At 41.3% G+C, this 12,436-nt stretch overlaps 2 protein-coding genes across 3 annotated transcripts in view; both read right to left on the reverse strand.

Annotated features, from left to right (window-relative positions):
• The window catches only part of doc2b (double C2-like domains, beta), a 303,902-nt gene that overhangs the window by 201,565 nt on the left and 89,901 nt on the right, over positions 1–12,436 (reverse strand). The window contains exon 3 of one of the 2 annotated variants that reach the window (XM_084698129.1): positions 7,983–8,006. The exons of the other annotated variant lie outside the window; for it this stretch is intronic. Coding sequence (XP_084554255.1) covers positions 7,983–8,006 — 24 coding nt within the window. The remainder of the gene's footprint in view (positions 1–7,982; positions 8,007–12,436) is intronic. 2 annotated transcript variants of the gene reach the window in all.
• Positions 2,372–4,117, reverse strand: LOC146288745 (E3 SUMO-protein ligase ZBED1-like). Its single transcript, XM_084698676.1, has one exon. It carries the CDS (start codon positions 4,115–4,117, stop codon positions 2,372–2,374), a length of 1,746 nt encoding a protein of 581 aa, XP_084554802.1.

A 12,436-nucleotide genomic window follows, 5' to 3' on the forward strand; every position in this document is an offset into this window, starting at 1 on the left:
CGGGGTGATGAGCAGTGTTGGGTTCGCGCCAGACATAGCGTTTTCCTTGATGGCCAAAAAGCTAAATTTTAGTCTCATCTGACCAGAGTACCTTCTTCCATATGTTTGGGAGTCTCCCACATGCCTTTTGGCGAACACCAAACGTGTTTGCTTATTTTTTTCTTTAAGCAATGGCTTTTTTCTGGCCACTCTTCTGTAAAGCCCAGCTCTGTGGAGTGTACGGCTTATTGTGGTCCTATGGACAGATACTCCAATCTCCATAGTGGAGCTTTGCAGCTCCTTCAGGGTTAACTTTAGTCTTTTTGTTGCCTCTCTGATTAATGCCCTCCTTGCTTGGTCCGTGAGTTTTGGTGGGCAACCCTCTCTTACCAGGTTCGTTGTGGTGCCATATTCTTTCAATTTTTTAATAATGGCTTTAATGGTGCTCCGTGGGATGTTCAAAGTTTTGGATATTTTTTTATAACCCAACCCTGATCTGTACTTCTCCACAACTTTGTCCCTGACCTGTTTGGAGCTCCTTTGTCTTCATGGTGCCCCTTGCTTAGTGGCACCCCTTGCTTAGTGGTGTTACAGACTCTGGGTCTTTCAGAACAGGTGTATATATACTGAGATCATGTGACACTTAGATTGCACACAGGTGGACTTTATTTAACTAATAATGTGACTTCTGAAGGTAATTGGTTGCACCAGATCTTATTTAGAGGCTTAAAAGCAAAGGGGGTGAATACATATGCACGCACCACTTTTATGTTATTTATTTTTTAGAATGTTTTGAAACAAGTTATTTTTTTATTTCACTTCACCAATTTCAACTATTTTGTGTATGTCCATTGTATGAAATCCAATTAAAAATACATTTTAATACCAGGTTGTAAGACAACAAAATAGGAAAAACGCCATGGGGGGTCAATACTTTTGCAAGGAACTGTAGCTTTGGGTAAGCATAAGAGGCAATTCATCCGGTACAAAGAATCTTTCGCTCCAACATGAGAAAACATTTCTTGCAAATCTGGCAATAGGGGTTGGTCTTTGTCACCACCGTTGTTTGTTGGGGGATTAGCAGGTGCTTCCATTTCTGCTTCCATCATGATATCAGTCATCGTAGAGTGAAATTCTCGCTCGTTAACTAGCATCCTGGGCATCACTTGGAATCAACAAACCGCAGCTTTGAGAGCACTTGAGCAATTGCGCATTCATGTTATTAACCAATAATTCAACTTGCAAGCTAGGACCACTGATTTGCCAAACCTGCTTGCTTGCAGTCTGTGTTTCACCACAGTCCCGGACTTTGGTCTCATGATTCTTTTTTTTTCTTCTAAAGATAGTTTTGATTTTGTAGCGAGTAACGAAGGTTTCAGGGTAAATGTATCAGAGTCAAAGTATCAGTTTTCTTTGCAAAATGTAGTGAAGTAAAAGTGATAGTAAACAAAAAAAGTAAATAGCAAAGTGAAGTACAGATATTAAAAAAACGACTTAAGTACAGTATATACATATTTGTACTTCGTTACTATACACCAATGCCTAGCCCTCGAGGTTACAGGTAAAGGTATATGCAAATTTCTAAATTGGATTCAGATATTAACTTGTCAATCTCCCTGCCATCAAATCGAAATGTTTTATGGTTAGGGTTAGCACTGATCGCAATGAAGCAGTTTAAAATATAGCTGCAAGCAGCAATGTGGTGGCCAAGCAGGTCAGGTGACTGGCTTCCTTTGCAGTGGCTTACAGTCTCGCCAAACAGAGAATCAGAGACATGACAAGCTTGTCAGCTTTGGCTGGATTCGAACCTCTGACGTTGACGTTTCCAGGACACCAATTTATCCTAGTGAGCTATTCTCAGTGCTGGAAATCACAGATTTCAGTTACTGGGAAAAAACATTAGCAGTTTTTCCTGTAGCAAGTGTGGTCAGATTTGGCCCAAGTTTAAACAGCTGTAATTCAGTTCTATTTTGACGTGTCACAGTGATTGTGGTCTGAAGATTATCTGTGCCAAATTAGGTGAATTTTTGATATTCACCAAAAACTTTTATTCATTCATTCACAATTGCGTAGGGATGGGTATCGTTAATTTTGATCGATATTGATACAATTTTCGAGACTGCTTAACGATTCGAGTCTTTATCGATACCACTATCAATACTTTTCTATTTGTTGGAAAGAAAGACGAGATAACAAATTGTTATTGCTTCTAATGCAAAAACTGTGAGTCTTAAATTTTTCGATTTCAACATAAAGTATAACTATGAGAACAGTAAAATAATATCAGCAGCAAAATTTCCAATATGTTTTTTCCAACAACAAAGATGATAAATAATATACATAAATAAAATAAATATTATGCTTTACGCAACAAAAAGAATTGACAGCTCTCCTAACAGTGGTTTTTCTGCAGAAAAATGAGCATGTCTGCCTTGTCAGGCATGATCCTGGATCGCACCTGGCTGATGGTGTCCCCAGCAGTGGAGAACACCCTCTCTGAAGGGGTGGAAGAGGCTTGAGCACAAAGGTAGCTGTAAGAGAGTTCAGCTAGCAGGGGCAGGGTGTCTCTCTTTCCCCACCACCAGAGGACAGGGTCTTCCGCCATAGGGATCGGAGGCAGGCCTCTGTAGAGCTGGATCTCTTGACGGACTCTCTGAGTGCTGGTCAAGTTGTTTGGCTGGATGGTCCATAGCTCTCTCTCTTCCTCAGCAAACAGCTCCTCCAAAGCGGTCTTAGGCTGTAGTGGAGTGACTGTAACTGGAGGATTCTCTTCTTCTTCTTCCTCTGAGATCAGTGTGTCATCATTATCATACTCTGCCTCCTCCTGGGTTGTGTCACTGTCCTTGAGGTCTGGGAGTGGGACCGCTTCTGCTTCTGTAGCATTGGCTGCTATAGCTGCCTCCTGCAAACGGTCCCAGGTGGTGTCCCTGTCACTCTTGGATTTGAACCTGGGGTCCATCGCAGTCATCTCTTCCAGGAACTCCTGTATGGTGTCCTTCTGGTAACGTCCAGAGAGGTCAGCCCAAACCTTCTGTTTAATGCCAGACACAAAAAGAGAGTCTTCTTCCTGAACTGTGAAGTGGTCTTTCAGTTTCTCGAGTATCGGAAGGATCTGACCGCAGGTGGGGCTTTTCTCGCTCGGTACACACAGTGTAGAGGTGTACAGGACCTTCATGACCTTGATGAACTCTTCTGCTTTGGTGAAGTCATCATCTGTGATCCTATCCAGTTTGTCCCTCTCCATTGGCTTTCTCAGCCGTGTATCCAACACTGCAGCTTGGAGAGCCGGATACTGTTCGAGGAATCTCTCAACCATCAGGAAGAGAGAGTTCCACCTGGTTTTGACATCCAGTAGCATGGTGTGCTGAGGAAGTTTGAGGAGGAGATGCTTCTCTTTTAGCACAGTCTTGGACATTGTAGACCGCTTCATCCATACGATGACCACTCTTAATTTAGCTGCCCACCGGGTCACTGTGGCAATGCTGTAGACCTTTTGCGCTGCCAAGTTGAGGGTGTGGGCAAAGCATCCAAGTTTGAGGATATTTAGCCTCTTTGCAGCAACATCCATGTTGGACGCATTGTCCACGGTCATCACAACCACCTTGTGCGCAATGCCAAACTCTTCCAACACCTCCCCAATCTCCACTGCCACTGTTTCCCCCGTCTGTGCCTGGAAGACAGCTTTGGTCCGCAAGACCTTTTGGTGAAGTTTGCCTTGGCTGCTGTAATGGGCCGTTACTGTTATGTAGTGGTCCTGCGCTAAGCTAGTCCAGCCATCACTTGTGATGGCTACCTTGCCCACATTTGCCAGCTCTGTTATAACATTCTGCCTCTCCACCTCATACCATGCAGGGATGAGGGTGTTGGACAGAACAGTCCTGCCGGGAGGGGTGTAATGTGGATTGAGGGCCTTGGTCGTCTCCCTAAACCATGGTGATTCAACTGTTGCAAAGGAATGCAACCCTTTCACTATAAACTTTGTGACAGCCCTGTGACACTCCTCCACTTTATCAGATGGCATCCTCCTGGCAGCCAGGGTGAAGGGAGTTTGGTGTACGGGGGGTGGAGCTGTGGACTTGAGCTGACCACCATCTAAATGAATGAATTTGGCAAATGTTAAACATATAGCAGCACACATCCCACGCTACACTTTATGTAAACAAGATTACTGAACAACATTTATAAGAAGAACTTAAGTAAAACAGATGTAAAATTGAACAAGGGGAACCAGTTGCTCTCAGGAGGAGGCTGGCTTAAAAGACCCTTTATAGGCACAATGGATCCTGACTCTGGCTACATCTAAATCTGTCCACTACAAATGTACTATCCACAACCTGGATGAGTAACTACACTGTGATTGGTTGGTTGACTAAAAGTAACATTGTCAAGCTTATCGACTTTATGAAAAGTTGAACACGTTTCAACCAAAGGCACCTGATATAGCTAAATAACCAGCTAACCAAACCAAAACCTTCCTTATCTTATCCCTATTTTCTTCTGTCTCTGTTTTTGTTTAACACGATGGCACAGAGCCATGCTCGCGGTGTTTGTTTTGGAAAAATCAGCAGCGAGGGGGGTAGGCTAGTCTTTACTCACACGCTGTGCTCCTAAATAATATTTGCAGTTCGCGCACACATCAAATTTTAGGGGAATATGCGAGTGAAATAGTTGCACTGTTGAGCCCTGAATTGGCTTATTATTATCAACGATGGAGACTTGCTACGAAGTTGGGGTGCGCTCACCAGAGGATTGTCCTGCAACGGCAGCTGTAGTTGGCACCGTTGCGACTCGAAGACAGTCGAAGGTACTGCATTTAATCTTGATCTGATGTACAACATTGAGGTGTTTGTTCTTCGCAGTTGTGTTACCCCCCTTGCAAGAAATCACTTTGGAACATATATTGCACTTTGCTTCTTCTTTGTCTGTGGTTTTAATAAAATGTAGCCAAGCCTTCGACCGTTTTGTGCGTTCTGCCATCGTAGCTAGCAACAAAATGAGAAATGAAGCAAAGTAGCGCGTGAGGCAATTAAATTCTTCTTCGTTTAGTTTAAAGGCGGTTGGCAGGCCATTCAATTGAATGTAGTCATTTTAGTCAGACGTTGTATGTTTGTGCACCAGTGATTTAATTTAAATGACATTACTTATTTCTCAAGACATAAGTCAACGTTACATTATATTACTTGGTCTCGATAGCGGTATCGATAAGCTTGGACCTTATTGATATTCGGGTTTTGAGAAATTTGGAACCGGGTCCTTACAGAACCGGTTCTCGATACCCATCCCTAGAATTGCGGCCACATCAATTCAGCTGGTATCACTATTTAACATGTCAGACACGGGATTGCCCCCTAGCGGTTAGATGATATAACCTTTTGTGGACCTCTTTGGAACACGGTCCCGAACACCTGTACCAAGTTTGATGTCAATTCATCAAATATTTCCTGAGATATGATCTCACTTCTTGTTTTGGCGGCTTCATCGCCGACTTTGATCAGCTTTACCGGAAAAACAGTTTTGAAAATCAAAAAAACATGTGATGTCTTTTGTGAGGCTTGATCTGAAGATAAATGGTGCCAAATTTGTGCTTATTGCAGCGCCACCTAGAGGTGAAATGGCATAACCTATTTTGGACCTCTTTAGAACAGGGTCCCTAGTCCCTATACCAAATTTGCTGTCAATGCAGTAAAGAGGTTCTGAGATATGACCTCACTTCTTTTATGGTGGCTTGTTTGACGACTTTGATTGGCTGTTCCAGTCAAAAAGTGTAGAAAAAAAAAAAAACATGATGTCTTTTGTGAGGCTTGATCTGAAGATAAATGGTGCAAATTTTTTGCTGATTGCAGCGCTACCAAGAGGTGAAATGGCATGACCTATTTTGGAACAGGGTCCCTAGTCCCTATACCAAATTTGGTGTCAATGCAGTAAAGAAGTGCTGAGATATGACCTCACTTCTTTTATGGTGGCTTGGTTGACGACTTTGATTGGCTGTTCCAGTCAAAAAGTGTAGAAAATCAAAAAAACGTAATGTCTTTTGTGAGGCTTGATCTGAAGATAAATGGTGCAAAATCATTGCTGATTGCAGCGCCACCTAGAGGTGAAATGGCATGACCTATTTTGGACCTCTTTAGAACAGTGTCCCTAGTCCCTATACCAAATTTGGTGTCAATGCAGTAAAGAGGTGCTGAGATATGACCTCACTTCTTTTATGGTGGCTTGGTTGACGACTTTGTTTGGCTGTTCCAGTCAAACGGTTTAGATAAACAAAAAACATGTGATGTCTTTTGAGTGGCTTGGTCTGAAGATGATTTGTGCCAAATTTGGTGAAGATTGGACAAACCTTATAGGAGAGGTAGCAAAAAAACGTTATATTCAAAATGGCGGCCACATCAATTCAGCCACATAAATTTGCCGTGGCTGTAACTAACAAACAGTTGCGAAAATCAAAGCTCCAGGGGATGATTTTTGTGAGGCTTGGTCTGAAGATCATCTGTGGCAATTTTGAAGCAATTTTTCTTGTTGAAGATTCAACAAGAATTGTAGGAGGTGTAGCGAAAAAACGCTTTTCCTTTACATTCAAAATGGCGGAGAATCTATAGAACTGGGTATGATGTCATAGAGTGCGTTGAACTCGTCTTGATCCAGGGAATCCAACGATACCTCATTTTGGACAATGGGGCATATGGTTCAAATGTAACATGGGTCAACACACATTCAACTTTGACCCATTGGTGGTGCTAGATGGTTGGAATGGGAGACATGAAACTTGGTGAAATTGATGAGGGGACTGGTCCCAAAGAGTGTGCCAAATTTCCCAACTTCTGACAATGTGGTTCTTGGGGCTGCCAAAGACTCCCATGGCAGAAGATGATGTGTAATAATAATAAGTAGAAACCCTCTAGGTGGCCTCGCCGCTTGGCCACCAAATTTTAGTTGTTGAAGATTATGGAATGCATCCACTAGTTCTCCATCAGACCTTCCACCAATGATTCATCATTTGCTCTCTCCATTGCATTACTAAACACCTCCCATTGATCTCTGGAAGCCTCTGCAGAATTGACCCTTTCTTGATCACAACTATGGTTCATCTCCTTGTGGGGCAGGGTATTGGCCCTTTGCCTTATTGCTGCTATTAGTAATTCATTTATTTCAGTAAGAAAAATTGTACAAAAACTGAGCCAAGTAAAATGTGGCATGCGGGGTCAGTCTGCTACAACAAAAGATTGACAAAAGTCAGCAGTGATAAGATACAGTGTGCAAAATATTGCTGCCACTTTAGTCTATCCCAGCAGTCAAATTTGTCATGCTCCTGGGATGTGATATTTGTCATGCCACCCAAGGTGCGTTTGTGTAGACTCGCATAGAAAATGTGCCACAATGTAGATGTCGAAAGATATGAGTATATTGTGAGATGTCTGGAGGTATAAGGCCGGAGCCGCTAGTGTTTGTCCCTGGCTGTAAGTCAAAGTTTATCCAGACTCATTTCATACATCTAGGTTGAAATGAGTGGGCAATGCAGTACATTAAGCATTTGCCAATTTTAATGCCAGTGAGGTTGTAAACAGCACATTTGTATTGATTTGCTGTAAAGGAAAAAAACAGTTTGAACTGAAGACATGAAACAGACTGAAATTAATATATAAAAAAATAATGCAGCCCAAAGTGATGGGAGAGAACAGTAACATCTGTAGAATTTTCCCTATGGACACTGATCATCAATAATACTTCCTAAAGAGTGTGAAACAAGTTGTATTTTAGATTGCTGAGTTAGGTTTGGAAGGTTGCTGTGGGTGTAAGGTGGTTAAGGATCATTTATGCAGGGTGTCGGTTGATTCAAGGACAATAAGGTGAAGGTTGTGTAGGGTTATTTGTTGGCTGGTTGTGGTTTAAACCAGGGTTAGGACAGGGGTTAGGTTTCTCAAATGTTGACTAGGATGGTTTTGGGTAATAAGGGTTGGTTAGGGCTTTGTCTACTCCACAGGGTAAAGTGGTCGCCAGTGTCTTACCTTCTTATACCTGGGGATGGGGAGCTGGAGCCCACCAAACACAAAGTGGCACATGCAGAGTGGAAGAGTGCATGCAAGAGTGAAGGTGGAGAAAAAAAGAAGACAGCACTGAGAAAAACAGAATAAAACATGAATGGCTGAAGACAAGAACTGTAACATAACAGGGAATTTAAGATTCTAAAACTGGTTGTTCCCATCTTTGATTGTGATTGGCAATATCACATTCCATGCCGTTGAAAAATCCAGCATAACCTTACAGGTTGTCCTCATAATTCTTTAACATTCCATATTACTGCGCATCGAATATTTCAAATAAAAAAACACTGCAAAGGTGTCCATCTGGCTGTTGCGTGGCAACGATTTATATAGGAACTATACTTTGTAGTGGCGGAAGAATGACGGTTCATTATTAAACTATTTTGTACTTGAACTAATTGTTTTTATTTATGAAACCATATCAAATATTTGTAGTAACTGTTTTAGAAAAGCAATTAGCCCCGCAAGTCCGTGTTTTGCATTGATTTTAGAACAGGTATGGGGGTTTTCGGCACTCCGCTTCGCGTCCTGCCTAACAACTCCCCTTACCTGTTCTAAAATCAGCACAAACCACGGCCTCTTGGGGCTTATTGCTTAAGTATGTTACAATCGATTGTGAAGAAACATTCCAGTGGTAATCAGTCATTCACCTGCTGACTAACTGAATGATACATTTTCATTGATTATTCAGCAAAAGCAAATCAGAAATTCTGATTTCATGCATGCAAAAATATGCCAACCCCTGTGTATAAACCCTAAAGAGCTTGTGGAACCTCCACTGGCAGCAATAATGTGGACTCAATGTTGCCTAAAGCCAGTATTCACTCTGACATCTGTTTTGAAAGATTTTTGCTCACTCCTCCTCGTTGAGTAAGCCAATTTAATGAGGTTTAAATGGTGTCTTGCAGTAAAAGCCCTTTTCAGGTTGTGCCACAACATCTTGAACGAATTTAGGTCAGACTTTGGACTCGCCCAATCCAAAACAACATGTTTTTTCTCTTGAGCCATGTTTTGGTAGATATGCTTGAATGCTTTGGGTCATTGTCTAGATGGAGGACTAATTTTCAGGCCAGATTTAGTTATTTGACTGATGGGCAAACGTTCTGTTTAAGAATCTCTTGATATACATAAGAATTCATAGTTCCCTTGATGTAGTCATCCAGGTCCAGAGGAGGGAAAGCAGCCACAGATCTTGACCCACTAACCACCTAGCTGGACTGTTGAGATAAGGTTATTTTGCAGTGATGTGTTTTTGCCAAACACAGCTGAGTTGATTGTGACAAAAGGGTACAATTTATCTGTCTATAAAATGGACTTCCGGAAACCTTCAAGTTTTCCTAAGTGGTATCTGGCAAAATTAAGATGGGCAGTTTGGTTATTTTTGACAGCAGAGGCTTCTTCCTCACAACCCTCTCAAGAATACAATTCCAATTTAGTGTTCTTATAGATGAAGCATGTACAGTGAGCTGTAACAAGGGAGGTCTGCAAATCTCTTGATTTTATGCTTAAATTAGCTTTTACCTGATTTATTACATTGACATTTAGTCATTTAGCAGACGCTCTTATCCGCAGCGACTTACAGTAAGTACAGGGACATTCCCCCCGAGGCAAGTAGGGTGAAGTGACAAGGACACAATGTAATTTTAATGGACAGAAATCGAACCGGCAACCTTATGATTAATAGCCCGATTCGGCTCAGCTATCTGACCCCATTATTAATGTTCTTGTGGTCTCTGGGATATTTTTGAAGGGCCTCCACTTCTAGTCAGAGTTGCTGTCATGTTAAATGCTCTAAAATCATTTTAAATTATTTGCCTCACAGTGGACCGATAGAGCTCCAATATTATTTCCTTAACTGATGTGCTTTTACTGCCCGTCATCCTAATGCCCTCTGAGATCTCCTTTCTTCTCAGCATGGTGTGCTTTGCATTCATCGGTAAGGTTAATGCCACATGCATCCTTTTTTCTACATTAACATACTATGGTATCGGTGAACATAAACCCTTTTGGTTTAACATGAGGTTTAACTTAATTAATGAGCTGTATGAGAGACCTGCTCCAAATACACCATAATCCCAAAGTGCAGTTGCAGTGAAACAGAGACAGAACAAACTCTTGATTGGGTCTAAGGAAATAAGATCATCAAGCAACAATTAGCTTTTTAAATATGACTAATTCCACTCTGAACACTGCTTCCTATAACAAATCAGGTGTCCATCGACAAAAACAGGGTTTATGTGAAACACTTCATACACTTGTTGGGATGTGAATAAACAGACTTGATCCCACTTAGAATATCCTCAGATTTCTCAGCAGGCTAAATTAAGAGATGTGCCTAGTTGGTCAAGGAGATGTATTTTTACATTATCAAAAGACTTGTGTGTCACATCATTGAAGTGGGACCCCTCTGCATGGATGAACCTGTTGCTATTGGTGACTAATGAGTATGACCCTTCCACAGCTGCCTCCTTCAATATTGAAAGGTCATAACCAGGTGACTTTAATTGAGTGAGGAGAAGGGTTATACTTGCTCATGAAACACCATATGAGGGAGGTGTAGATAGATGGTTACACAGTAGGAGAGTAAGCTATCTTTGTGATTCATTGGAGTAGAGTTGGGGTAAGGGTTAGGATCTGGATATCATCTAATTCTCTAAGCAAAATTAAAACAATTTGGTATATTGCTTGCGCAATTTATCCAGACATGGTGAGACTGACTCCACCATGTGCATAAAATAATTTCGAAATGGGGCCGCTCCATTTAACAAATCAGGTGCCTGACAATGCAAACAGAGGTTGTGTGAAATGAAGATATTGAAATAACCACAACATTTGCAAGGCTGAGATATAAATTCACTGACAGAGAGAGTAAATAATCTATGAATTATGGAGACACTCACGTCGGCCCCTTCGGGACTGCTATGTCTAGAACTGTGTGCAAGGATTTATCAACTGATTTGATTGAGGTAATTCATCAGCCTGAATATTGAATGCACAAAAAAATCTGATTATTTGTGAATTTATGTCATGTCCTTTAAGGGCTAGTCTAGGCCAAATCCAAATACTCTTACCCCTACCCCTTAGTTTTACGTGTTCACTATTTTTTATATTTCAAGTCTCCACCCTCGTTTCAGTGAGTGCTGTTGGCCATGTTGCGTCTTTGCTCTGCAACTTCACTCTTTGTAAACCAACCAATCATTGCGCAGCTCATCCGTATATTCATGAGCAGACCATAAAAGAAGAAAACAGAGTTTTTTCACAGGAAAATTTCAGAGGATGTATCAGGGGCATAGAACAGCACCCGGGCCGTTTTCAGGCCAACCAATGTTACATACCCTATTTGGAGACCTTAAGGAACAATGAGAAATACCACAAAAACCCAGTCAATCACCCCTTTAATGATAGAAAAGAGATGCATCACAGACCGCTGTCGTGTTTTAACAATTGAAAACAGATGCATCACAGTCCGCTGTTGTGTCGCCCTTGCAACAGAGGCTAATGCCATGATGCTAATGCTTCAGTAAAATAGTAGACTACTGTTTCCGAAAGTAGATGTACTTCTTAATAATATCAGTATGGCTGTCCCCACTCCATCGACTAGTCGATTTTCTGGTCAATATGCTCTTGGTCGATAAATTGTAGATTGTATTATTTAAGACACAAAGCAACTCAAAATGCGAAAAGGTGTTATTGTTTTCCCTTTCGTTAATTTGTACTTTGTTTTGTTAGTTTTTTGCACACGGCACAAGCAAAATTGTCTGCCGAACTACAAACTCTGCCAAAGCCTACTTTGTCGGTGTTATTAGGCAAAATGGCAAAGAAATCTGTAGTATGGCAGCATTTCATTTACAGTACATTTACATTTACAAAGTACCAGGTGACTCAAAAAACGTTGAATGCAAACTGCCAACAACGGTTTATTTTTCATAGTTTCACGTTGAATATGATGTACCTACCACCTGAAAACCATAAGTTGGCCTACTTCGCTCACGCTAACACGCACTGGGTTGAAAAATGAATATGCCCATTATAAGAATCACATCCAAATCGAATGACATTATCTTCTCCAGCCAAGACAACACAATCTTTTTCTGTTGCACCGTTCCCCACTCGGCTTCTACGCAAGTTTGCATGCTGCACTTTTCAGGCAGTGAATAGCACACTGATTTGCAAGTTAAACAGTTTTTAATTTGTAGTACATTGTAATAGATAATAAATAATAACCAATCAGGCATTTTGTATTATATCGGCATTCGATAACAACAGGACTGAATCTGTAATGTCCAGCAGCTACATTGAGCCAGATCGGAAAAATGTTTGTGCATTATGTAGTACAGTACTTACATATTTCTTTAATTATCTCTTAAAACAGTGAGGTAAAACATCACACAAAATGGTTTGATGAAAAACATTGAGAC

The sequence above is a fragment of the Hypomesus nipponensis genome, chromosome 5 (genome assembly GCF_054491055.1).
Source record: "Hypomesus nipponensis isolate SF chromosome 5, ASM5449105v1, whole genome shotgun sequence".
Classification (NCBI taxonomy): Eukaryota; Metazoa; Chordata; class Actinopteri; order Osmeriformes; family Osmeridae; genus Hypomesus; species Hypomesus nipponensis.

Bases quoted from the DNA above. Each gene is read 5' to 3' on its own strand.
- LOC146288745 (XM_084698676.1), bottom strand. From the start codon at position 4,117: ATGTGTGCTGCTATATGTTTAACATTTGCCAAATTCATTCATTTAGAT.